This window comes from Dermacentor andersoni, chromosome 8 (assembly GCF_023375885.2).
Source record: "Dermacentor andersoni chromosome 8, qqDerAnde1_hic_scaffold, whole genome shotgun sequence".
In the NCBI taxonomy this organism is placed as follows: Eukaryota; Metazoa; Arthropoda; class Arachnida; order Ixodida; family Ixodidae; genus Dermacentor; species Dermacentor andersoni.
The window spans coordinates 112,920,577-112,947,185 of NC_092821.1; the positions used below are offsets into that span (position 1 = coordinate 112,920,577).

General features: G+C 47.5%; 1 protein-coding gene across 1 annotated transcript in view; it reads left to right on the forward strand.

The window, feature by feature from the left end:
- Nucleotides 1-26,609, forward strand: part of LOC126529212 (cytochrome P450 6a9-like) — an 80,643-nt gene that overhangs the window by 46,889 nt on the left and 7,145 nt on the right. Inside the window, exons 3-6 of the mRNA XM_055069858.2 lie at nucleotides 19,814-19,818; nucleotides 21,235-21,331; nucleotides 21,760-21,885; nucleotides 25,084-25,321. Coding sequence (XP_054925833.2) covers nucleotides 19,814-19,818; nucleotides 21,235-21,331; nucleotides 21,760-21,885; nucleotides 25,084-25,321 — 466 coding nt within the window. The remainder of the gene's footprint in view (nucleotides 1-19,813; nucleotides 19,819-21,234; nucleotides 21,332-21,759; nucleotides 21,886-25,083; nucleotides 25,322-26,609) is intronic.

Below are 26,609 nucleotides of genomic sequence, written 5' to 3' on the forward strand. Positions count from 1 at the left end.
GGGCAGTGGTTATACCATCACGAGCACTAAGCATCCGATACAAGATTTCTCACTTGACAACATCGACCGGTTCGGAGCTTGCTGCCCTCCGAGGTGCCGTAGAGTATATTAACAACCAACCGGCTAATCGGTGGGCAATATTCTGTGATTCAAAGGCGGCCTTACAATGTCTTCTGTCATCTCTTCGTCGCGGGTCCTGTGAACGACTCGTATCGGAGATACGAGAAATGCACCATCACATGATTGCGAAAGGACACGACGTCGTGTTTCAGTGGCTGCCTGGCCATTGCGGTATCTCCGGCAACGACGTCGCTGACGAAGCTGCTATTAAAGCACATGAAGGAGCAACCCTTGTTTCTATACCTTTATCGCGGACTGACGCAGCCCAACACTTAGGCAAGCTAGCGCACCGTATGACATTGGAGAAGTGGCACACACCTGATTTCACTCAACATCGATTGCATTCCCTCGATCCATCTATGCAACTGCGGCTGTTACCAGGGCTTCCGCGTAATGAGGAAACAATGCTGTGCCGCTTACGCTTGGGCGTCGCATTCACGAATGCATATACGTTCTTAATTGGAATGGCTGATAGCGCCGAGTGCAATGCCTGCGGTGTCGAAGAAACTATAGACCATCTACTGCGCTACTGCCCATCATTTGAAAATGAAAGACAAGAACTCTGCACAGCTCTCAACCAGTTAGATAGAAAACCGTTCACCTTGAACAAGATCTTGGGACCATGGCCTCGCATATCGCAGCTACAACAGGCCACAAAAGCGCTGCTCCGATATTTGAAAGATACAGGATTGAGTCAGCGTCTGTGATCCGGACTGAGTGACTGAACGATATCCCCGGTGGACTTTCTCTTCTTTCTTTAATCTTTCCGTCCCCGTTTCCCTTTCCCCAGTGTAGGGTAGCCAACCGGGCTCAGTCCTGGTTAACCTCCCTACCTTTCATTTATCATTTGCTCTCTCTCTCTCTGAAACAGGGAAGAGCGGAAGGAGAAGATGGAATAACAGTCGATTTATTCAAAGATGGAGGATACATCATGCTTGGAAAACTGGCGGCTCTCTATACGAAGTGTCTGTTGACTACAAGGGTCCCAGAAAACTGGAAAAATTGCAATATTACACTAACCCACAAAAAGGGAGACGTTAACGAATTGAAAAATCATAGGCCCGTTAGCTTACTCCTAGTATTATATAAAATATTCCCCAAGAGAAATTTAAATAGGTTAAGGGCAACACTGGACTTTAGCAAACCAATGGAACAGGCTGGCTTCAGGAAAGGATACTCTACAGTGGATCACATCCATGTCATTAATCAGGTAATCGAGAGCTCCGTAGAGTACAATCAGCCTCTTTATATGTCTTTCATAGATTACGAAAAGGCATTTGATTCACTAGAGATACCAGCAGTCATAGCGGCATTACGCAATCAAGGAATACAGACAGCCTACGTAAATATCTTGGAAAATATCTGCGGAAGTTCTACAGCTACCTTAATTCTACACAAGAAAAGCAGTAAGATACCTATAAAGAAAGGGGTCAAACAGGGAGATACAATCTCTCCAATGCCATTCACTGCGTGCTTAGAAGAAGTATTCAAGCTATTGAACGGGAAGGCTTAGGAGTAATGATCGACGGCGAATATCTCAGCAACCTCCGGTTTGCCGATGACATTGTTCTATTCAGCAATACTGCAGACGCGTGACAACAAATGAATGAGGATCTTAACAAAGAGAGTGCTAGAGTGCGTTTGCAGATAGATATGCAGAAGACAAAGATAATCATGAATATCAGGGCAACAGAACAAGAGTTTAGGATCGCCAGTCAGCCTATAGATTCTGTGAAGGAGTACGTTTAACTAGGTCAATTATTCACAAGAAACCCTGACCATGAGAAGGAAACTCATAGAAGAATAAAAATGGATTGGATCGCATATGGCAGACATTGCCTGCTCCTGACCGGAAGCTTACCATTATCATTGAAAAGGAAGGTGTACAATCGGTGCATTTTACCGGTGCTGACATATGGGGCAAAGGCTTGGAGACCGACAAAGAAGCTTGAGAATGCGTTAAGGACCGCGTAAAAAGCGATGGAACGAAGAATGCTGAGCATAACGTTAAGAGACAGAAAGGAAGCGATTTGGATCATAGAGCAACTGGGTATAACCGATATTCTAAATGACTTTAAGAGAAAAATATGGAACTGGCAAGGGCATGTAATGCGCAGTTTAGATAACCGTTGGACCATTAGGGTTACTTAGCCATGACACTGACACGTGTCACCGGATCCCAACGCGCAAGCCAGGCGAGGCCAATATCTTGGTTCGCTTTGTTCGGAGAGATAAGCGTCATGCGTTTCTTGCTAAGGCCATGAAGCAAAAGGTAACAAATGACCTGCTCGGCTTATCTGGGACCAACAGCGTTTATGTGAGCGAGCATCTTACGTAGACTAACAAGCAGCTACTTGGTGCCGCTATTGCCCGCAAGAAAAAAGTGGCATGGAAGTTTGTCTGGATGAGCGGGGGCAAGGTTTTAGCGCGGAAAGATGAACACATGGACGCTGTTAGGATTCAGGACCTGGCTGACCTGGCCAGGATGACTAGATAATAGCATTGCTTTTGCAGCATGCTCATCCTTCCTCACTTATCACGATGCTTTTTCCACCTGACTGTACTATATATACAAAACTGATCATTTTAATTCTAGCTTTAAAAGTGGCAACAAAATGTATTTTTAGGCTTTTCATTTAAATATCCGTAGCATGAAAAACGAGCGCGACGATCTTGATTTATTTCTAGAGTCGCTGTCGGTGGAGTTTGATGTTGTGCTTTTTTTCTGAAACATGGTTCGGCACTGATGGTGACGAATGTTGCTTCGATGACTATACTTACTATATGCATATACTTACTATATACTTACTTGCTATACCTACTATACACGATGACTATACCTCTTCCACGAGGCCTTTATCAAGGCCCCGTGGAAGAGGTGGTGGCCTTGCTGTATATGTTAAAGAGCGTCATTCGCACTCTGTGGTCAGCGATGCTACAGTCACAAATTCGAACGTTGAGTGCTTAGCTATATACTTACAGAATATAATAGTTGTTGCTATGTATAGACCCCCTCAGGGTGACAAATCGCAATTTTTTTAGTTCTTGGAAAGCCTTTTTACTTTCCTCGACTCTACTAAACTACCTTTCATTTTAATGGGTGATTTAAACATACACCTATTATCAAATTCTCATTCAAAGGAATTGCAGAGCCTCATTTCTTACGCATGTATAAACTGCATCACTTTGCCTACTCGAATAACTTGAAACACGGCTACTTTATTAGATATCTGTATCTGAAATGTTCAGCCTCCACATACTGAATCTGGTCTATTATCCTTAGATATTAATGACCATTTGCCGCTACATTCTTTTGTACCTTTCAGATTAAACCGAGTAATAAATACCGTTACGCATATGACCAGATATTTTAAGGATGTTGTTCTCAACGAGTTTCGTAAACTAATTGAAGGTACTAATTGGGAATCTATATACGAGATATCTGAAGTTAATACAGCATATTCTGAATTTATTGATCTCTAATTAACCCAATGTAACGCAACTTTCTCACAAATAGAAAAATTAATGTTAAGAATTTTAAGAAGCCTTGGATGAACAAATCACTTTACGCAAGGGCAAGAAAGGAAAATAAAATGTATCATGAGTTTCTCCATAGCAGAGATCTAGCTCTGATTTCTGAATTAAAAATTAGAAATAAACTTATCAAAGACTTCAAAAATGCAAAATCTAATTACTAAATAAGCTATTTTTCTCGCATTCAATATGACAGTCGTAAAGTTTGGCGAGAGGTTAATAACTTGAAAAATAAAACAAAATGCACACAACTTAGTGAAATAACCACAGCTAATGGTAAATTAACTGGCTGTGAGCTACCAAATGCCCTGAATGACTATTTCACTAATGTCGGTTCACCAAATCTTGTTACGCAAACTCCGGTTGGTGGTTTTATGGGCCTCACCACTCCATTACTCTATTCTATAGGACTCAAACCAACAACCCCTCAAGAAGGAGCTACATTAATTATTTCTTTTAAGAATGATATATATGCTGGATATGACGACATAAAAGTAATTCCCCTAAAGTATGTATGCACCGTTATATGCGATGTCTTGTCATATATTATAAACCTTATGTTGTGAACAGATGTTTTACCGGACAAATTAAAATTGGCTCGAGAGGTTCCAATATATAAAGGTGGTGACATAAACAAACCGTCTAATTACCGACCTATTTCAGTATAAGCTCTCATATCAAACATTTTTAAAAGCTTTAATAATTCTAAGATAGGCAATTTTGTGCATAAATGCAATGTCATTGCTAATTCACCGTATGAGTTTATAAAAAATTGGTCCACGGAACAAGCGCTGTTAGCTGTTAAAGACAAAACAATATATAATATTGAATGCAAAAGATATACCCTTGGCCTATTTTTAGATTTTCGCAAGGCCTTTTATTGCGTACATCAGGATACTCTCCTTAAGAAGCTTTGTGACTACGGGGTTCGCGGTATTGCGCTGAACCTGTTGAAAAGTTATCTGAGTAAAAGGTGCCAATACGTACGAACAAATAACATCTCCTCCGATACACAGACAATAATTTATGGTGTCCCGCAGGGATTAATACTAGGGCCTTTATTATTCATTACGTATATCAATGACCTAGCCGATATATGTAATTCTCCAGATCTGGTTGTATACGCGGACGACACAAATCTTTTCTTTTCCTCCCGCTCATTACTCACCCTCCAAAGTATGGTTAACACTCATTTACTAAAGCTTCGTGATTGGTTACGCGCAAATAAGCTCAGTTTAAGTATAAATGAAACAAAATATATTCTTTTCAATGCCGATCAACACCGTGGAACGTTGTTCTATACAGATTCATTATGATAATACAAAAATCAGTCATGTTTCTTCTCAAACGTTTCGCCGCGTGTAGTTTAATTAAAATCTTTCTTGGTCGGTACATATCTCAAAACTTACTTCTGAACTAAGCAAAATTGTTGGTCTGCTTTTTAGGATTTCTAAACACTTGCCTGTTTGGTTAAAGGCGCCAATGTACAACACAATTTTTTTTTTTCTCAAAACTGTCATATTGTAATCTTGTATGGGGTTCGACTACGTCTTCAAGTTACCATAAACTGCTAATGCTACAAAAAAGAGCCTTGCGTGCTACTGAGGGCTACTACGGTGCACCACAAGAATTACGCACACAATTCTTGCTTTTTGAACATAGCATACTAGAAGCTGACCAAGTGTTTTAGCTACGGCTGTTGCAATACATTAATCGAAACCGTTTGTGCTCTGTTATTGACAGTACTATAGATTACAACCTTCGTGAGGTAAAACTACGAGTTCCGCGAACACGCACGAATTATGGTAGACAAAATCTAAATTTTCAAGTACCCAATGCCCTCAACAAATTCCCCTTTACTGAGGATTTCTTTTTATCTGAAAATTTGTTCAAGAAAAACACGAAACGACGTTCGATTAAAGGCGAAATTCAAGTGTAAAAAAAAAATGTGATTTACCGTTTGTTTAGGCATGTTTCTCTCTATCTATCATTGTTGCGGACAAGTACTGTAGTCGCATTTTTTCGTGTCTTAATTCGCAAGTCATGTATGCATTGTTTTTGTACGTGTATGACTGAGTGCTTGCGTATTACCTTACACATGTTTGTCTTTTTCCCTAATTAAGTTTCACGGTACGTATTGTAGCGTTGTCTTGACATATTTGTCGCACCTTCTATGTACATTTTTTGGCGTTTATATTATTACTGCCAACTGTATGGGCACCGGGGCATCGTCAGGCCTTACCACCTTTTGTCGCGGTCCCCTCTCTTCTTTGAAAAGAATAAACTTAACAGAATGGGTACAAAGAGAAGGGAAGCGCAGTCGAGGATAGCAGGAGACTAGGTGGGGCGATGAAATTGGGAAATTCGCTGGTGCTAGTTGGAATCTGTTGGCATTGGACATCGCAGGGAGAGAGCCCTTCGTCCTGCAGTGGATATAAAATGGGCTGAAGATGATGACGATGATGATGCTAAGCGAATATTTGCGAAAAAGAAAACTGCAGGCTAAGCGTGACTCTTGCAAGCAATCAACACTTGCGTGGCAACGCGGAGGTTTTTCAGCCCGCTCGCAAAGCGGCATGACGCACTTGTAGCCCTGCCTCGCGACGCTCGGTGTGATCGCTCCATTTTGCCGCGAAGGTGTTAGCCTCTAGTTGGTTGGCATTTCTTTATTGTCCGCGTCCACCAGCAAAAAAAAAATAAAAAAAAATGCGTGCAGATCCCAGTGGCAGTGCAGGGCCAGGAGCGGCGGCTCCTGACCCCACGTAAGGCAGAGGCTTCTTCAAGCACTCAGCAAAGTGAAGCGAAAAGTTCAAAGATTCCTTCGAAACACGCATACAACATGCAGGGGCCCTATAAGGCAAAGTTATTCCAATATGTTTTTATTCCAATGTCCTGACGTCAAATTTTCGTAACCGCCGACGCAAGCATGGGGGCGGTGACCCACAGGGTCGTCTAAACAGACCAACCAAACGCTTTCCTCGTTTATAGGAGGTCACTTTTGTTTGTTTTCAAAACGAATAACATTGCCTACACTGAGCGGCTTGTTTTATCTAAGTGGCTGATAAAAGGAGAATAGCACGTTCAAGTAGTAAGCGATTAGATGGGGCCGAGCCAGTGCACTGTAAATAGATAACCGGATGAAGAGGGTGGTGCCGGCGCTGCGATTGGTCCGTTTTCTCTTACTTAGGACGCGGTGGCTGGTCGAAAATCGCGGCGGTATGCAATGGAAGGTGAAGAATGCCACCAAAAAGGATCCCTCAGCAAAGAAAAGTTGGCTGAGCGAGGTCATAAACGTGCCAAAAGTGGTCGAAAACGATACACGGCCACGCAAAAGATTTATTGTACGCAAATAAACCCATGCCCTCCGGCAGATGCGAGTAGCCAGTGCCTGAGCGATCGGCGTCAGCCATCTTTTATTTATTTCGGAACGGGCTAGCCTGCGCTTATTCAGAGGAAAATTCAGTTTTATTCGGCATATTAATGCATCTTTAACGCGTACGCGCCACTTTCCCACGCTGAGTTTTCGCGGATTTCTGACGTCACGTGACAGGCAGGTGGAGCGGGTGCAATCCGAAAACTTTTAAACAATAGCCGATGGCTAATGGCGAAAAGGCGTCGAACCAGAAATAACTATCTTTCTTTTGTTCAGTCCAATCATGCATAATCAGAGCGTAAACGTCATATCAGATGGGGAGCTATCCTGGTTTGAGTGACGTCACGTGACTGACAGGCGAAGTAGGGCTGGGCCAAAACAGTTTTTGACTAATCGCGGAGGGATCATTGCAGAATTGGAATAGAAAAGTTTGGAACAGCTTTACTTTATAGCGCCCCAGAACAGTATACGTTTCAATAAAAAAAGCACTAAATTATCGTCCGAACCACATAATTGATGAAGTCGCTCATGATAACAATGGGAAGCACGTAGCGCTCCCCGCATAAGTTTCTGTGTAAAGATATTTGTAGTCTTTTGTATATACAGGAACAAGCCTAGGAACTGATTCGAATGTTGTTGCATCACCTCTGTGGAAGGCGGCGAGCTGTCAAAATTACCAGCCTAGCAAATGATTTGAATGTCGTTGCAGCACCTCTATGGAAGGCATCGTGCTGTCAAAATTACCCTTACTACCATTACTCTAAAGCAACGAATTATTGCGAAACACCCACGCACCCCCTGTCAGCCGTTGTAGAAGGGGCTTGCAAAAGTTTCGCGGGACATCCACTGTTCGCAGGGCCGCGATGGCGATTCAATTTTCTTTTCCCAAGGATTGCCCTGTACTGCGCCTTCGCTGCATCGATCGCAGGGGGCTATGCAGTGAAGACGTAGTGCGAGACACGACGCACGTTTACTGGTTGGCTTCACAGCCTGCAGCTTTGACTGGTGAAATGTTCCATGCGAAAATAATTCTATAGGTTAGGGAGCCTGCATGCAAGCAAAACAGCGCTTGCATGTAGGCTCCGTACTATAGGAACGCGGTGCGTTCATCTGCATGTGCACCGAAACATAAAAAGAAGGAATTAATTAGGCAGATTCAGCGTAACTTTCGGAATCTACGTGAAGTGGGTAAATAAATGATATAAAGTTCAAGCTTTCTAGCGTGGATACGGTAGACGAGACAGAGAGGAGACGACATACAGAAACGCTAACTTCGAGCTAAACCTTTATTTCTGATAACATGGTACTCATGCATAAAAATGCATCCGCGCGGGCCTTATTAGAATCGCCTTAAAGACGACGAACCAGGGACACACAAAGAACAAAGCAAGGCGTTACAACCTCATGCTATGTAACGAAGGCCAAGAAATACTAAAATTCGCGCAACATGCCAGGATCACATCATTAGCCATCGCCTACCCATGTGACAACTTGACAGCGCAATACCTCGCTCGACAAAGCAACGGATGGCATATTCACACATGGGACACTCACACAAACTGCATTTTCGTTAACGTCGCGATAATAGGTTGATCTTGGAAAGATAAAACGGTGGTGAATGTGCATTTTGTTTAGTGCAGCGATCCCTGAGCTGCTGCGTCAGTGGTGTCACGGATTTCAACGTTTCTTTATTTTTGTTCATATTTAAGCCTCGTTGCTTCAGTGAAACGGCACCACTTGCCAAGTCCAATTGTTGTATCCTTTAATACATAATTTACACCGTTAAACGATTAACTAGTGCCTAGTATACACCACCCAAATCTTATAAGATCCCCACCAGTTCATGCGGGAACTTGAAGGCAGAGACATCATTTGTCTTTTATGTTTGCGGCTTTTCTCGCTTACGAAGCCTCTTCTTATGCTAAGAGTTATGGTAAGAGTAATTTATTAATAATGGTGAAATTCATTTTTTTTCTTCAGGGTCGCTTTAAATAGGGGACGGGAAATCGCTAGTACTTTTCATTCTGTTCCAGTGACAAAAGAGATAGCAAAAAAAAAAAACGAAATATAAAGCCTGTGTGCGTTACATGGAACTTCAGAAAATTGAGCAACTGGTTTAACTTTTCGAAAGCATCGTGCACGACATTTTTGTAGATATCAGCACCTTCTGGATATTACCGTAAAAACAAAAAAAAAATGTACTCTCCAATTATTCTGTCATTTCAGAGTCAGCTTGAAAGCATTGGACGGTGGCTGAAAGAATACGGTGATGTTTTCGGGTGAGTACAGTTTAAGCTCTAGACATTTTTTTTTCTTTTTTCAATGAAACATATGAAAAGGTAAACAAAGAGCTTTTTTTCCACTTCCAATGTGGGATTTTAGAACGATCTGACAAAGCTTTATAGGCAATTTGTTGCATATGCGGCTGTTGAACAAGTCAAAAGCAAACAAATCGTAAATTCAAGAAATAGAGAAAGGCTCGATACAGGAACGTGGCTACTCACTTCGCCTCACATGTGCGAGTCAGAATCGCTGCCAATACCTGTTACCAGTTATCGCCAATGTTACAAATGATTACTACCTATAAATTGCACATTGAAGAATCCACTAACTCAACAGGCAGCTTCCGGCTTCGTTGTGTCTCAGTGGCCGTTTCTTCTTGCAGCACTCCGACGGCAAATCCCGATCAACGTGACCCTAACGCCCTTTTGCGTGTGTCCGCTTAATGCGTTCTCGCGGCTACTATGTTCAGTTCCCGCGGTTTCGTGACAGATGTATTAGAAAGTTTTCAATCTATTGGCGTATCTCGCTTTGGGTGAGTCATTAACTCTGAGCCCGAAGCAGGCTAGCGTTGTCAGCACGTGCCGTATTGATATGCATTTAGTTCGTTCATTGGCTGGTTCATCCGCTAAGTGGTCAGTCAGCTTATCTTTCGAATATCTATTCACTTTGCTTGTACCCCTAAATAAACAATTCGACTACGAAATGAGCGTGGAGGCGCACCTAAATCTTAGCACAGAAATGCTTTCTTAACATTCTGTGTGGGAGCGTTTTTGTCAAACGCCCCGCATAATTGAATCATACATTGCAGACTCACCCGTCAGTGCTAGAACCTGCGAGTAACCAACTGTCCCGTCGGGTATCGAACCTGGGACATCGAGCTCTGCAGCGCCAACCCATAATCTCTAAGCTACCGCTGGGGGTGAATACGCCATGTGAGGAGCTCACCTGCAAAACTTGTCTGTTGCGTGCGCTTCGCCTGTGTCTTCTACTGCAAGGCCACTGCATGTTTACGAAGCTTATGGACCGGTAAGGTAACCAGGACCAGCAGTTCGCGCAAAATCAAAAAGGAACAACGGTGTATGCCTACGCTTTCTCGCTGTTCTATGTTATGCGCATGCGTGCCGCCTTAACGCCATGCTTACGAGTGCGCTGCAGCGTATGCGTTGAAAATTTTTCTCTCAGGCAAGGCAGGAGGCTGCGCAAACAGAAAAAATCTTGCGAAAAAGCGGTTCTGAAAAAAATGAATCGTGTTTCCTGCGGATGGAATCCGTTGCGCGCTAGTCACAGCAACGTAGTAACTAGGGAATATGGAAAACGCCGGGTCTTTCGGGGTTGGGACCTCACTACCCCTATGCCGGCACACAGCATGGGACCAGTGTGCGCAAGACACGGTGCATTTGTGGAGTCACGGATACACGTAAATATAGCGGTCCTAAAAACAATCAAAAATATATTTTGTTCCATGTCTCTCTCATTCTTTTTCTCTCTTTGGTTTCGTAAACTATTCGAACGAGTTCCTGGGCAAAAGGCCAAGCTTTATCACCAGGCACCACCGGGTGCCACCAGATAAAGCATTTCACATTCAGGCAACGCACCTGCGAGCCATATGTCGACACATAAAGGCTTTCAAAGTTTTCTTTTTAAGGAGGAAATTGTGGTTGCTTCGGACGCCGCGACACATAAAAACGCGCTTGTTTGGTACGTGAAGCGAGCCCTTAAGTGCCGGCATATCGCTTGGGCTTCTCGAAAAACGTGTGCAACGAACGATGCATACCGGTATGTATATAAGTATTCAGAGACATTGCCGTGTCGCGGTTGCGGTCTCCCACATTCCGTTAACCGAGCGCCATACAGCAATTTGCGCAGAGCGCGGGTAAAGATAAAGAATAATCACCGTGCAATATTTTTTTCCCTGTACAAAATGACGAGAGCGCTTTGTTCTTTTGTGCGGTTTGCAGAGTTCGTGCATTCCGTGCGCGAGATTGCTAGATACTAGCCTACTAATGGCTTTCCCTTTCTTCTGAAGTATATATAGGTTTTTTACCAAACAAATATTGATAATAATGAGCGGTATAGCCTCTCGTCGACGGAGCCACTGTTTCCGTTAGCTAAACCGACAGGAAATTCATTAGTCAGGTGGACAAATAATAAAACAGCACATTCTGTCCCGATACGGTGATTCACTTGTAATTCTTTTCACCACGCGACTTTTCTACTATGCAAATTGTTAATAACAGTGTTCGTTCAACCGGACCCGTCCACACAGAGAGACAGCCAGACAGACAGAAATAGGGACGGGGACAGATAGAGATAGGGATAGACAGAGATAGGGATAGGTAGAGACAGGTAGAGATAAACAGTGATAGATAGAGATAGAGAGCGATGGATAGAGACAGGCAGAGATAGAGAGGGATAGATGGAGATAGGTAGAAATAGATAGGGGTAGATAGAGATAGAGAGAACCTTATTTAGGTCCTCGGGTATGCTACCGCTAAAGGCGGTAGAGCGGCAGGCTGCTGCAACGTTGGGACGCGTAGGCCGAGCCTCACCGCCGCGTCGCTGGCTCTCTGGACGGCCCCGAGTTAATAAAATCGAGCTGCTCATATAATCCGTTGTTAAACGCGCAGCGGAGAGACATATCTAGCGTCTGAATTTGGCAATGTAAAACAGAATCAGTGCTCCCAAAAGGATTCACGGTTCAAAACGCCATTCGTGCGTAAGAAAACTTCGTAAGAGCACGCGACTGCCATTTAGAATCAAGGTCGTACCAACAGCCACGAGAACCAGCAACTGGCAAAGCTGGTTTCGCGAGCGAAGAGCTCGGTGAATTCAATCCTGCTTCCGAACAGATTTTCACGAAATTCATTCGCTAAACGCCACACATACACTCACGCTAACTGTGGGTAAAAAGTGTGACATTACCCATCGAGACTTGCAGTGGATCTCGGACCAAGACTACACAAACCGGCTACTGCGTTCGAGCAACAATGAATCGTCGTGTGCGCCTTTTCCCGCAGAAATATGGATAAAGTTCTTTGACCTTATGAATTCTCATTATTCTATATTTGTTCATAAATTTACTCCTTTTATTCAGCTCACAGCAAGCGGCTTTCGGGCTTTTCCTAATTACGGCAGAATTCCTTGTAAATAAGTAAACGAGAGCTCTAACCTAATAGCTTGACATTTTTCGTGCAGCGTACACAAGACACGCCATCTTTTTTTTATTATTTCTCCCTCTCTATCCTAAAACTTCGGAAATCATTTCCTCCAGCTGACAGCTCCAGTAATGACCCCGTGGCTGCCTTCTTAGAAGCTGAGCAAGAAAATTGAAAAGTGCACTTTTCAATTTTCGAGGGCATGTATAGGGCATGCCCTATACAAAGCGACGGGATGAAAAAAAAAAGGGGGGGGGGGGGGGGGCAAGCAGCTGCAGGCGTGCCTTCATGCAAGCAAGAGAGCCCCCGCTTATCTTGTTACGGCGCGATCGCGTCTTTGGAGGACAGCAGCATTCGTTTCTTGGGATAACAACAGACAAGAAGGCGGGGTCATTCCCGTAAATCTAATAAAGACCCCGACAGTAGCATAAAGAGGCTTCCCGCGCTGCGCTTTAACGAGAGACGTGCCCGAGACGAGGAAACAAGCGAAAGAAATCAGAAAGAAAGGTCGTTTATCCCCAGAGTACATAGCCTTAGGCGAGTCGGCGGTAGAGCCCGGAAAGAAGTATGCGCAGCAGCTTGGTGCAAAATCCAAGAGGTCACCACGGGCTGGGTAGTTTATTCTGTGCTTTCTTTTCTGACGATGCTTACGAGAACGCACGACTCGGTGCAGGAGAAAAGGAAATATACACGTCGCATACCACTACTACGCGCGAGCGACCGTGCGAAGACGGGAGAGAGCGACAAGCGAAAGCGGAGCATGCTAACAATCGTTGGACGTTATTGCCCGATGGACAACCATGTATGCGTAGTATACATAGGATGTGGCAAGTGACAAGAAAGAAAAAAATGGAAAACGAAGAAAAATGATAACATAGTCGAAAAATGAAAGGAAAAGGTGCCAACCCGGGCCAAGCAGCGCACTTCACTTTCGCTCTCTGACATGTAATATGTCGTTTTTATATATAGGTACTGATGGCGTGCTTATGCATGCGTCACGTGCGTAAGACATCCTTTTCAAATGTCTGCACGCAAGGCGTAAGGACATCCTTGAAATATCTTTACACGGCCTCGGTCCGACAGTAGTTCCTCAGAAGCGAGAAAGAGTCCGTGGTGCTCTAAACTTGACCAAACGTAACTGTAAATAAACGTACTTCTCGCAAGTGGGAAATGAAAGCCGAAGAATATAACTGGAAGTGCGATAGGTGAACACGCAGCAACCACTCGGAGAGGCAGGGAGGCTCACAAGAAGAGTCAAATGAGCTATTAGGTCCTGTCACAGATTTAAAAAAAAGTGTCAGCTTAAGCCAGCTACGCAAACGCAGTTCTCCGGTTATATGCCAAAATAAAAGATTTTTTTTTTATTTGAACTGGACACGTTACCTATGCTCAACGCCACAGCGCTCTAATAGCCCTTTTCAAAAACATACAACACAAACATGCAGCCGCGCTATCACCTGGTGGTGTCTCTTGTTCAGAGGGTACACCGGCCAGCTGCCGTGGATGCCAATGCGAAAGCGTCGGGAAAATGTTTGCTTTTTTGGGTGGAGAGGGGGTAGTCCTGAGTTATCTTTCGTGGTTGTCCGCTGCCAGTTCCTAGTATGCGTGCTGAGGAATCTCCGGCAACCATTTTACGATTATTTTACTGCCCTAAGCATGTCGCAGAAATAAAGGAAGAAAGTTGGCAGGCGAAGGTACTGTGTGGCTTGCGAAATGTTCAATAACAAGAGATTAACGAGAAAGACGGCGTCTCATTGGACTTTTATGGCTTTGCCACATAATCGTCATGTTATTTGGTGAAGCATACACGTGCGCATTTGGGAAAAATAATTGCGGACGGTCCATGTTGCACGCGAACACCCCACGGCACTCTCTGGCGTCCTCAATGCGCGGACTGCAGCTGAGATCCTACGCCACGCGCTTAATCGTAATTTCACGTCCCGAGGCCTCCGTTGGCAGGCACTATTTTATCTTCACGTTCTAAATGATCTCACAACAATACATCCTGAGAAGAGGTTTATTGGCGGCTCCTAAGGCAAAAGCGCAGCGACCGGGAACGGCGAGACAGCCCGAAGCACTGTCCAAAAAAGGCGACAGTAATCAACAGCGCGAGCGGAGCCGAGCCGCGCGTTGGCGATGTGTCTGTGCCGCGAGGCGCGTCTTCTTCTTCACAATCTCCCCCCCGGACAAAAAGAGCCATCCTGGCGCCTTAAGAATCGGGAGGCAGAGGGTCGTGGTAGGGCTTCAGACGCGAGACGTGGACAATGTCACGTCCACGCCGGCGCAAGTCTTCAGGTGGTGACAGTGGCTCAACTAGAAAATTCACCGGAGATGTTTGCTCCAAGACTCGGTAAGGCCCTTCGAATTTTGGGACGAGTTTCGAGGAAAGCCCCGGAGTCTGGAAAGGCACAGACAACCACACAAGAACGCCTGGAGCGTAGGTGGTGTTCGGAAGCGTGTCGGTGCGGTTTTCTTTCTGGCGCTGCTGTTGCTCGGCCGTAAAGGAGCGCGCTAGCTGGCGGCATTCTTCGGCCTGTCGGGCGATGTCGGACACAGGTAGACACTCGGAGGCGTCAGAACGGTATGGAAGGAGCGTGTCGATGGTATGCGTAGGCTGCCGGCCATACAAGAGGAAGAAAGGTGAAAATCCCGTAGTGGCCTGGATCGCGGTGTTGTACGCGAACGTGATGAATGGAAGGATGCGGTCCCAGTTACCGTGATCAGATGCCACGTACATCGACAGCATGTCACCAAGTGTGCGGTTAAATCGCTCTGTGAGTCCGTTAGTCTGGGGGTGGTATGCCGTGCTTGTCCGATGAATAATGCGGCATTCCGAGAGCAAACTTTTGACGACTTCGGAGAGGAAGGCGCGACCTCGATCACTGAGGAGTTCTCGAGGTGCGCCATGTCGAAGCACGAAGCGATGTAGAACGAAAAAGGCTACATCCCGTGCCGTAGCACTTGGTAAAGCAGCAGTTTCGGCGTAGCGTGTCAAGTGGTCGACAGCAACTACGATCCACCGATTGCCGTCTGGCGTCATAGGAAGCGGGCCGTATAGGTCGATGCCGACGCGATCGAAGGGTGTGGCAGGGCACGGGAGCGGCTGCAAGGCACCAGACGGGCGTAAAGGCGGCGATTTGCGGCGTTGACAGTCAAGACAGCACCGAACAAACTTTTGTACAAAATTGTACATGCCGCGCCAGTAGTAGCGGTGGCGAATTCGTTCGTACGTCTTGAAGACTCCGGCGTGGCCACACTGTGGATCGTTGTGGAAAGCGGCACATATTTGTGACCTTAAGCTGCGGGGAATCACCAGAAGCCACCGACGGCCTTCAGGAGAGTAATTGCGTCGGTGGAGCAGCTGGTCACGAATGGCAAAATGAACTGCTTGGCGTCGGAGGGTTCGGGATACAGGCATGGTCGATGATCCAGAAAGATAGTCGAAAAGAGAAGCGATCCACGGGTCACGACGTTGTGCGGTGGCAAAGGAGTCCATGTCGAGAGATGAGATGGAGTGTGCGGAAGTTGTTCCGCAGGCCGAGTCTGGAGGTAAAGGTGAACGAGACAGAGCGTCGGCGTCGGAGTGTGTTCGCCCACTGCGGTATACGACGCGAATATCGTACTCCTGGATGCGTAATGCCCAACGGGCTAGGCGGCCAGTGGGATCTTTCAAGTTGGCAAGCCAACAAAGCGCGTGGTGATCTGTGACCAAGTCGAATGGGCGCCCGTACAGGTATGGTCGGAACTTGCCAAGTGCCCATACTAAGGCCAAGCACTCTTTTTCGGTCACACTGTAATTGGCCTCTGGCTTCGTCAGCGTGCGACTCGCATAGGCGACTACGTATTCGGGGTAGCCTGGCTTTCGTTGGGCGAGGACGGCGCCGAGACCGACCCCGCTGGCATCTGTGTGTACCTCAGTTGCAGCCGACGGGTCGAAATGGCGAAGAATAGGTGGGGAGGTGAGAAGACGACGCAGCGTAGCGAAGGCGGAGTCACATGCAGGGGACCAGGAGGAGAGGGTGGTGTCACCGCGCAGAAGCTGAGTCAATGGCGCCATGATCGATGCGAAATTCCGAACAAAGCGCCGGAAATATGAGCATAGGCCCACAAAGCTCCGAAGTTCTTTGATGGTCTGAGGCTTCGGAAACTCAGCGACTGCTCGAAGTTTTGCAGGATCGGGTAGAACGCCGTGCTTGGACACAACGTGGCCTAAAATGGTGAGCTCTCGCGCGGCGAAGCGGCACTTCTTGAGGTTGAGTTGGAGGCCAGCGTTCGTTAGACAGGTCAAAACAAGTCTGAGGCGGAGCAGGTGAGTCGGAAAATCAGGCGAGAAAACCACGACATCGTCGAGGTAACACAGACATATGGACCACTTGAGGCCACGCAGCGTGTTGTCCATGAGTCGTTCAAAGGTGGCAGGGGCGTTACAAAGCCCGAACGGCATTACGTTAAATTCATATAAGCCGTCAGGCGTAATGAATGCGGTTTTCTGGCGATCGGCTGCAGCTATCGGTACCTGCCAGTACCCCGAACGCAAGTCAAGGGACGAGAAGAATTCTGCTCCCTGAAGACTGTCGAGGGCGTCGTCGATGCGCGGCAAAGGATAGACGTCTTTGCGCGTTACCTTATTTAGCCGACGGTAGTCGACGCAAAAGCGAATAGACCCGTCCTTCTTGCGAACGAGAACGACAGGCGACGCCCAGGGACTGTGCGAAGGTTGAATAACGTCACGGCGCAGCATATCTTCGACTTGGGTGGTAATGACACGACGCTCTTCGGCCGAGACGCGGTAGGGTCGTTGACGTAACGGCTGATGTGAACCGGTGTCAATGTAGTGCTGCACTTTCGACGTGCGGCCCAGGTGAGGTTGTGAAACGTCGAATGAACTTCTAAAGTGGTGCAGGAGATCAAGAAGGTCGGCGCGTTCGGCAGGTGTGAGGGTATCGGCGATGGCACTCGAGAATGCATCCTTGGACGTCTCTTCAAGCGCGGAAATCGAAGACGACTGGCCGGAGTCGACATCAAAAGAGTCTCCGGGGACGTCAACCAAAGACGAAGAGTCGAGGAGTTCCACGATGCCAAGGCATTCACCAACGAGCAATGTAATCGGCGCACAGAGGGGATTGCAGAAGTATATATTGCTACAGCCGCCAGCCATGTCAAGTGTTGCGAAGGGTAGTCGGAGAGATTTACGGCTCATGAAGACGTCGGAAGGTGTGAAGAGGACCGTTGCATCAGTGATGGCATCGCAAGAGACGGGTACGAGAGCGAAGGAGCCAGGTGGAATATCTGTGTCCTCGCGCACGGTAAGTTTAGAAGGGTGGTCACAATCTTCGTGCGAGGGTGCGTCACAAGGAAAAAATTCAACTTCGGCGCGTGCGCAGTCGATCACGGCTTTATGACGGGATAAGAAGTCCCATCCGAGGATGACGTCATGCGAGCAGGTGGGAAGAACAATGCACTCGACTATGTAAACAATGCCGTGAATAAGCACACGTACAGTACAGGCTGCGTGCGGAGTGACGTGCTGAGCGCTTGCCGTACGAAGCGACAGTCCAGAAAGCGGCGTGGTCACCTTGCGCAGCGAACGGCACAGTTTGGCGGCTATCACAGAAACGGCTGCGCCGGTATCCACAAGAGCGAATGCAGGAACACCTTCTACACAGACTTCAACCACGTTAGCAGGACAGGCGCGAGGACTTGGACAGTTCGAATGGGGCGCAGTTCTTGCCTCGTGAACTGCGACGTTCAGTTTTCCTGGTCAGGTGGTGCGGGTCGCCGACGCATTGGGGAGAGCGAGCGTCGGCGAGGGGATGGCGAGCGACGCGAAGGAAATTCTGGAAGGTCAGCACGAGCATACGGTTGGTGGGAAGGAGTGGCGTATTGGCGAAAGGGCTGGCTGCCGTACTGGAAGGGCCGAGAGGCGTCGCCGAACGCTTGAGGCCGACGTCGGCAATATCGGGCGACGTGTCCAGGAGTACAGCAAGAATAGCAGATGGGACGATTATCAGGCGTCCTCCAAGGATTAGCTCTCGGTGCGGTCCAAGATGCAGCATGGGCTTCCGGTGGCACCGGTTGGGAATGGGTCGCGAAAGACGCAGGCGGAGGCCTGCGTACTGCCTGCGCGTACGTAAGAGGCGCAGCCACAGGCAGGACTGGCTGCGCATAGGTCCGAGGAGTCGCGACAGGCTGCACTGCCAGAGCAGAGTTGAGATTCGTGGCTGCAGGCGGCTGATGGTGTGCGGAAGGGACAACTTGAGCGACCTCTTCGGAGATGAGAGTGCGGAGCGTGTTTGGAAGACTGGAGGTGGGCTCCTGAGTGAAGGGGACTAAAGAAAGTTGGCGGGCAACTTCTTCACGCACGAAGTCCTTGACCCGTTGAAGTAATGAGCATGGGTCGTACATGCTGTCAAGGCTTGCCACCAAGTCGTCGCTGCCCAGAGCACGCCGAGTCGAAGCGCGTTGCTTGCGTAACTCATCATAACTTTGGCATAGGCTGACGACTTCGGACACAGTGCGCGGATTCCTGGCTAGAAGCATCTGGAAAGCGCCGTCATCGATGCCCTTCAGTATATGGTGAATTCGCTCAGCTTCGGGCATTGCCGCGTTGACTCGTTTACACAGGTCCACGACGTCTTCAATGTAGCTCGTGAATGTTTCTGCCGTCTGCTGTGCTCGGGCGCGCAAGCGTTGTTCAGCGCGCAGTTTGCGAACAGCGGGTCGGCCGAACACTTCTGTAAAGGTTGTCTTAAAGATTGACCATGTGGGTAAGTCACTTTCGTGGTTGTGAAACCAGAGTTGGGCAACACCAGCCAGATAAAAGATGACGTGGGTTAACTTCGCTGGATCATCCCACTTGTTGTGCGCGCTCACCCGTTCATATGACGCCAGCCAGTCTTCTACATCTTCGTCGTCTGCACCGCTGAAGATCTTGGGGTCGCGTTGTCGTGCAACGCCGGTGCAAGTGACGGACTGTGGCGTCGGCGCCGTTTGGGATGAGCTGTCGGTCATGGCGGGCGATAGCGTTCTTGATCGCAGCTCCAGGGTTACAAGCGACGGGGTTTGAGTCCCAGCACCTCCACCAATTGAGAAGAGGTTTATTGGCGGCTCCTAAGGCAAAAGCGCAGCGACCGGGAACGGCGAGACAGCCCGAAGCACTGTCCAAAAAAGGCGACAGTAATCAACAGCGCGAGCGGAGCCGAGCCGCGCGTTGGCGATGTGTCTGTGCCGCGAGGCGCGTCTTCTTCTTCACAATCCCAGTATTGCAGTAAAGCTTTGATCAGCCGTTAAGCACCCTTGAGCAAATATTAGAAGCAAATTTTGAACGCCATACTCTCCTTCATTGCAGGTGACGTAAGTGATAGAGCAGGCGTGTTTTAAGGAATAGTTAGACGTGTACAACCTTCGGGCACTTACTCGCCAGTTTTTCTTTTCTTTATCTGAATTTGCCTTCCTCTGCGCTCCTCGCAGGTGGTAATGTTTACTACATGCCTCTACTGTCACTTGTGCCATCTAAAATACGGCAGAAAAGAGCATTCGAGATTCGCTGCCAATAATTACAATTCTTGTGCGACGGTAAAAAAAAAATCATTAGAAACTTTCTACCACCCCGAATGCGCTATAATTTGCCATTTTGCTGTGGGACAATGTGGTTTCAAATGTAGAGTGTGATTGAAGTTCGAACAATCAGTGTCACGTTCTCATACTACCTACCAGATCATGCGACGGCTTTTTATTGACTCAGCGATGAACCCTTAAGCTAGGGCGTGCAAGCTGTGAACTTGTTTTTTAGTTCTCATCTTTTTGCACACCATGTCCCCATTGCCCGTTTCCTGAGCACCGGGTTTGTGCACTTCCTCAGCTTCCTCATCTGAACACAGTCGGTAAAATAATGGCACAACGTGGCACTGCTTTCACGATAATTTCGTTACGCATAAAGATTGATTCGTGCCGTTCGTATCCCAAACAGCACCGCAGCCCCGAGGGACACCGTAGTGGACGACTTACGGTTTATTGTTGACCACAAGGGGGTTCTCTAACATTTGGCTGTGTTTAAATGTAGGAACCTTTCTGAGATTTTAGCCGAATCGAAAAGATGCCGCCGCCGCCATTGCTGCCGGAAACCGATCCCTCGACCTTGTGCCCCATAACGGAATGCCATAGCCACTGAGACATGACGGCGCTTATCAAAAAATAAAATAAAAAATAAAGAGGTTAGAGCGCTATGTTGACACCGTACCCGACGAGAATGTCTAGCACATCGGTGCTCATTTGTCTTGGCAACGTTACGCCTGATGATGCTCTGTGAATAACAGTGTGGCATCTTTATCTTGGCGCTTTATGACAAAGAGACACTCGGGCCAAAGTACTCGCCGGCATGCCTTTGGAAGGCTAGATATGAGAGTCCCCTTCCTCTTACACCACGACAGATGTGATACAATATGTTGATGACACAAATCACTCAGGGGTTTTTTTTTTGCTTGTAATGACGTTTCTTGGCTTCCCGTGCAAGAACCAAGACAAACAAAACACCACAAGAAGTGTAAGCGTGTTAAACATTGTGAAATACCCAACACGTGGTTGCACTTACGATACACCTATATCATCATAGCCTGCACCGTGGATTTTGTACTAGAGGATGGCAAAATTTGTTTTAAGCGTAAGTTAATATTCTTTCTTTTTCAAGCAACAAGTGCTCTTCTCTCTGCAACCTCGCTATTGGCCATGATCCCACCTTTATGGCCCGCCTTTCTTTCTGCATTTTTGCAGCTTCTATTTGGGTGACGCCCCCTTTGTGGTCGTGAAGGACCCCGTCATGATAAACGAAATATTCGCCAGAGAATTCAACAACTTCAGCGAACGAGGGGTAAGACGATCTCTGCAAAATATGACCCCCCCCCCCCATTTTGGGTTCAAGGCTTAACGCTTGCACGCACTTATCGCCTCGTGCTTATACTATCATCGTGGACAACTGAGACGCAAACAGCGGAGCGTGTGCCCCGATCGCATAACTGAAGATTCAGTGCGAGCCGTCGGCCCGTCGCCCTTGTCCGCATCTTGCGCGCATGCTTCACAACCGGGTTCACAAGCGACCTAGAGGGCGATAATGTCGCCTATACGGCCATAATGTCTACCCATACTACATTGTTCGATGCTCGTTTCGCGTCTCCCGACCCACCGCAGTAAGGCAGCAACTCGCGCAGTACCCAGCACGTAGTCTTCTCGTATACCTTTCGTGTGTGTACATCATGTGCATCTCTTCTCCACACCCCCTTCTTCCCCGCTGTGCTCCAGCACCTGCTGCGCATTCACGAGCTGGAGCCGACGCTGGAGGGCAACTTGGTGCTCGTCGGGGGCCGCCAATGGAAGGAAACGAGAAGCTGCATGCAGCAGTTTTTCACGCCAGCAAAACTGAAAGTGGTTGGTTTTTCATATCTTTTCGTTTTCTTTTCGTAATCTTTCGGCAGAGTCAGCTGTTGAAATTGCAGTGCTGGCGCATGTCCTTCCGGTGCTCGCATGTCCTTCCTGCTATCGAGGCACGTGGGAGCGGTAGCATCGGCTGCTGAGATGAAGCCTCCCTTAGCAGCTGCTATCTAAGTACGTGCTCACGGTGTGAAATTATTGTTACTGCGACGCAAGCTCGAGAACTCGCCTGCGCCGTCGTCGTGCTGTCCAGCTATCGACGGCGCATGCGCCGCTGGCACGTGGAAGCACGAAGCAGTTTCTCGAGGCTCGGAGCGGCCATTTGGCTGCCGCCATGACGAAGCGGAGAGGATGAACCGTCAACGCTCCTCACCATCCGCTCTGTGGCGGAGCGGGCGGAGCAGGCGGAGCGTTTTGCCTTCCGCTTCTGGCATGAGCGCTGTGCGCACGTATATACACGCGTTTTGTATATATGCATGCATGTATATGCCGCATATACACATTACGCACACTTGAACGCATATAGGTCTTGTATACGCATACATGTACATGCAGCACGTTGGCAGTAATGCTGACCTCTACAGTGTATGCGCTAGTCTAAGCAAAATAGGCCGTAAGAGTCAAGCTAACGTTGTCTAATAATTCACTCCGCGCTGACTGACGCCTATGCCTACCCGTCCGTCTCACCTCAAGCACCGATGTATTGCGATGCCTGTATAACACCACTGCTGGGGCTCATCGCCCCGTGAGCGTTGTGGGACGCCTGGTGGCTGCTAGGGCGCTGTTCCTTCTGCACAGCAGCAGATGTCCCGCGTGCTGCGGCGGGCCAACATGTCGCACCCGCGTACAGTTAGAACACCGGCCGATGAGTTCGACCGCAACGCTATCCTTCACTACGCTAATGCTGTCAATGGTTAAGCTTCACCGCAAGGCGACCGAAATGTTTCCTACGATTCAATGCATCTATTCTGATAAGATTTATTTCTCTTAAAAAATATTTAATCTACCAACTGTAGCAAGTACATTTTCTTGCGTGGGATCTCGATTTGTTTTGCAAAACTCTTTGGACATTGGGATACTTAAAATAATTGTTGCCGCAAGCTTACAAAACTCACTAAGCAGTAAAAAAAGCACTACCACAGTTCTGCAAAGTGCAGGAGTTAATTTATCTTAAGATGACAACATTGATGCGGTATGATAGCTGTGAAGTACACGGATAATTGGTATACCACGACAGCGCAATTAAGCAAGTGGGGGCCTCCATGTCGCACTCTCCCTCAATGCTAAATTTAATAACTCCTATTGCTGTAGAGAGAAAAAAGGGGGCAATTCTCATACTGTAATGCTTCAATTCTCATGCTACATGCTGTTATGCAATGGTATTTTTATTATTTACTTACATCACCTCGCAAGCCTCCAAGAGGGAGCATTGAGTAAGGGGACATTGCTGAAACAGGATTTTTAGAGCAGGAACACAGTACATCAACTTATAAACACAATTAGCTATACGAATGGTAAGTATAGAAAAATACATATAATGCAGAATAAAGAAATACGCAGTCGTTATTATAGTCGATATATGAAAAATTCCGGTACCCGCCGCGCTGGCTTACCGGTTACAGTGTTGTGCTGCTTAAGCACGAGGTCGTGGAATCAAATTCCCGCTACCACGCCCACATCTCGCTCGGCGCGAAAATGCGAGAACGCCCGTATAACGTGCACCAGGGGCACTTTATAAAATCCCCTGGTGGTCAAAATTAATCCGGAGTCCCCACTTCAGCGTGCTTCGTAATCAAATCCTGGTTTTGGCGCGCAAAACCCAGGAATTCACTTCACTTCAACTCAGAAATGCCGGGACAGCTGGCGCGTACAACAAAAGAAGAAATTAGCGGCCATCATTATACATTGTTGAGGAACCATCTGCAGCTGCAGCACTTCCCGAAAGACCATGGGAGCGGTAGTGAAACGAATTCACCGGGAAGGCTCTTCCGTGGTCGGATAGCACGAGGAAGCGCAGATGAATTGTAAGACAGCGTGCGATGAGACATGCGACTACAGCTTAAGTGATTGTGGAGCCGAGTAGACATGCGCGCATGAGTTTCCAGCGAGATACAGCCGTGAGCTATTGACACAAATATGAAAAATAAAGACACAAAATAGAAAGACAACGACAAACTTCTACAGGCTCAAGGGAAATGTCATTTTTTTAGTCTACTGGTGCTGTAGTGTAAATCCTAGTTGCGCGTGATGAACCGGGCTGCACTGATTTGCACTGCTTGAATGGCGGAGATTAGCTATTCCTGATGAGGCGACCAAATGGGCGAGACATATTCGAGCTGCGGGCTCAGAAAAGACAAGTAAACAAGTTTCCACACGTCAGGTGGGCAGCTGCACAAGTTGCAGTGTAGATATCCCAGATCTTTTGTCGCTTTCGCGGTTATCTGTTTATCATGGGTGGACAAAAGGTTAAAATTGTACACGAATACCAAGCCAATGATACGTACACGCTCGAGTAACTAAAGCGGCTTTTATGGTGCAGGAAACATTCATAACGACATCTCATGTATGGACGGTTGTCTATGAACTTCCGCATGACATCACGTCCTTTTTTTTTAGGGCCATCTGTGAGTTCTTACTGTGAGTTGCATGACATACTGTTTTCCTCCTGTTGCTGAAGAATCAGCAACGCCAATTAAGGCTTACCGAAGCGCAACACAAACACGGCGTCCGTAGACGCCAGGTGACCAGGGCTATACCACCGTTCACCACGCTACAAACAAACGCTTGCCTCCGGCACGAACAACCGCCGCAGCTTATCCTGTCCCGTACAGTAACGCGCAATATGACCTGCAACACCGGCGCCCGTGGTCGAAGGGGTTCCAAGAGTGTACGGCTGTGCAGACACAAGGCAAGTTCCAGACCTAAACAGAGCTTCAGTTAGTGGTATTCATTACGCCGCTGTTTCGCATGTCAGAGTCACCGCGCAGCCCTGAAGCCCCTTCGACCACGAACAAGGGTGTTGCAAGTCATATTGCACGCTACCATACATTACACGTCACACCACTCCGCTGATCCCTCGCTCTCTCAGCCTTCCTTTCAATATGTTCAACGGAGGATATGCCTCCGCGCGTCGTCGACAGCCAACATTCTATTTGCATTACGCTCTTGCGTTGATTGCGATTGCTGTTGATGCAGGTGATGCCTGCCTTAGCGGACGCCCAACGCGAGTTCCTCAACATCCTGGGCGAGTGCGCCGAAAGCGGCGCCGAAGTGGACATCGGCTCGCGCTGCGAACGGCTCACCTTTGACATCATCAGCAAGGCGGCGTTCAACATGGACACCCAGGTCCAGCGCCATCCGGAGAACCCGCTCTTCCAGACGGCGCTGCTCTGCTTCCCTCACATCATGAAGGGCTTCCTGCACAACTTGGGCAGTGAGTCGAGTTGCCTTCACGCTGGAACTCTGCCGCACGCTACTTTGCTCGCTCTGAGTACAAGACGCCCAAGGGGCAAGCAAGACTTGAGGCTAAACTATTTCATGCGATAGCACAACAGCTAACTCTGTAGCTTTTGGGCCGCTCGCGGAGGCTCAGTGAGGCCTAAGGCAGCTTCTCAAACTGCTAGCTGGTACGAGGGGAAAAATGCGACAAGCTGGCGCGTGCTGCGCGCGCCAGACGTTTAGAAGGGCGACTATGGCACGAGAGAACCATGCTTGCGATCGTGCCCGAATGGTTACAACGCTTGGCTGCTTTGCCGGAAGTCAATGGTTCCGTCCCACCATTTCTCACGTGTTTCTTTGTAGCATTATCAGAATCAGAGTAAGCTTTATTGATGACAAAAATGGGGATAATTACATTATACGTATTTACAGAAGGAGGTCCTGTAGTTAGAAAGTGAGATGGGACCTCCTGTGCGTGATGACTCGAATTAATAATACAAACAACAATGGCAACATGTAAAATTTACGATAATAAAGGTTTTAGAAGACCCGGCATAAATGGACAGAAAAGCAGAAGATGAATGTATTAAACAATAACAAGGCTTCGGATTAGTCAACAAAAGGTGAAACTACAAAAATAGCTTAAGAAGAAAAAAAAAGGCAGACTTCCCCACCTTGCAGGTCTCGAACGGGAACCTCGAGATGTGTCGAAGCGTACGCGATCGCGTCACGGTGCGCGTGATATCGCAAGAGAGATAGGATGCATAGAAACGTCACTTTAATAAATGAGTGCGTAAGGTCGCCCGCGCGTACTGCTGGTGAGACGTCACAGTCATGACAATCATCGCAATCTTAGTAGGCTATCGCATGCTTAGAGAGTGCTCTCTCTTACGAATTTTGCAGTCTTTAGCATATCCAGCCAGCAGACACAAATGCGACAATAAAAAGCTTGGGCAAAAGTAACTGACTTCTTGTAACTGAAGTCGAGATAAGGTAGTACTTTAGCGGCTGTCACCCCGTCTGTATTTTGCTTTGTTTTTTGTAAATGTGGTAAACCCTATATGCCTTGAAGTGTTAAGAAGCGCTCCCAACACACTACCACGTCTAGGTGCAGTACACAGATTATATATATATATATATATATATATATATATATATATATATAAGGGGCTAACCGAAAGGTTAGTAAAGCAAGGTAAAATTCATCGAATTGAAACAATATGAAGAAAGAGCTTGCCGCAGGTGGGGGACGATCCCACATCTTCGCATTGCGCGTGCGATGC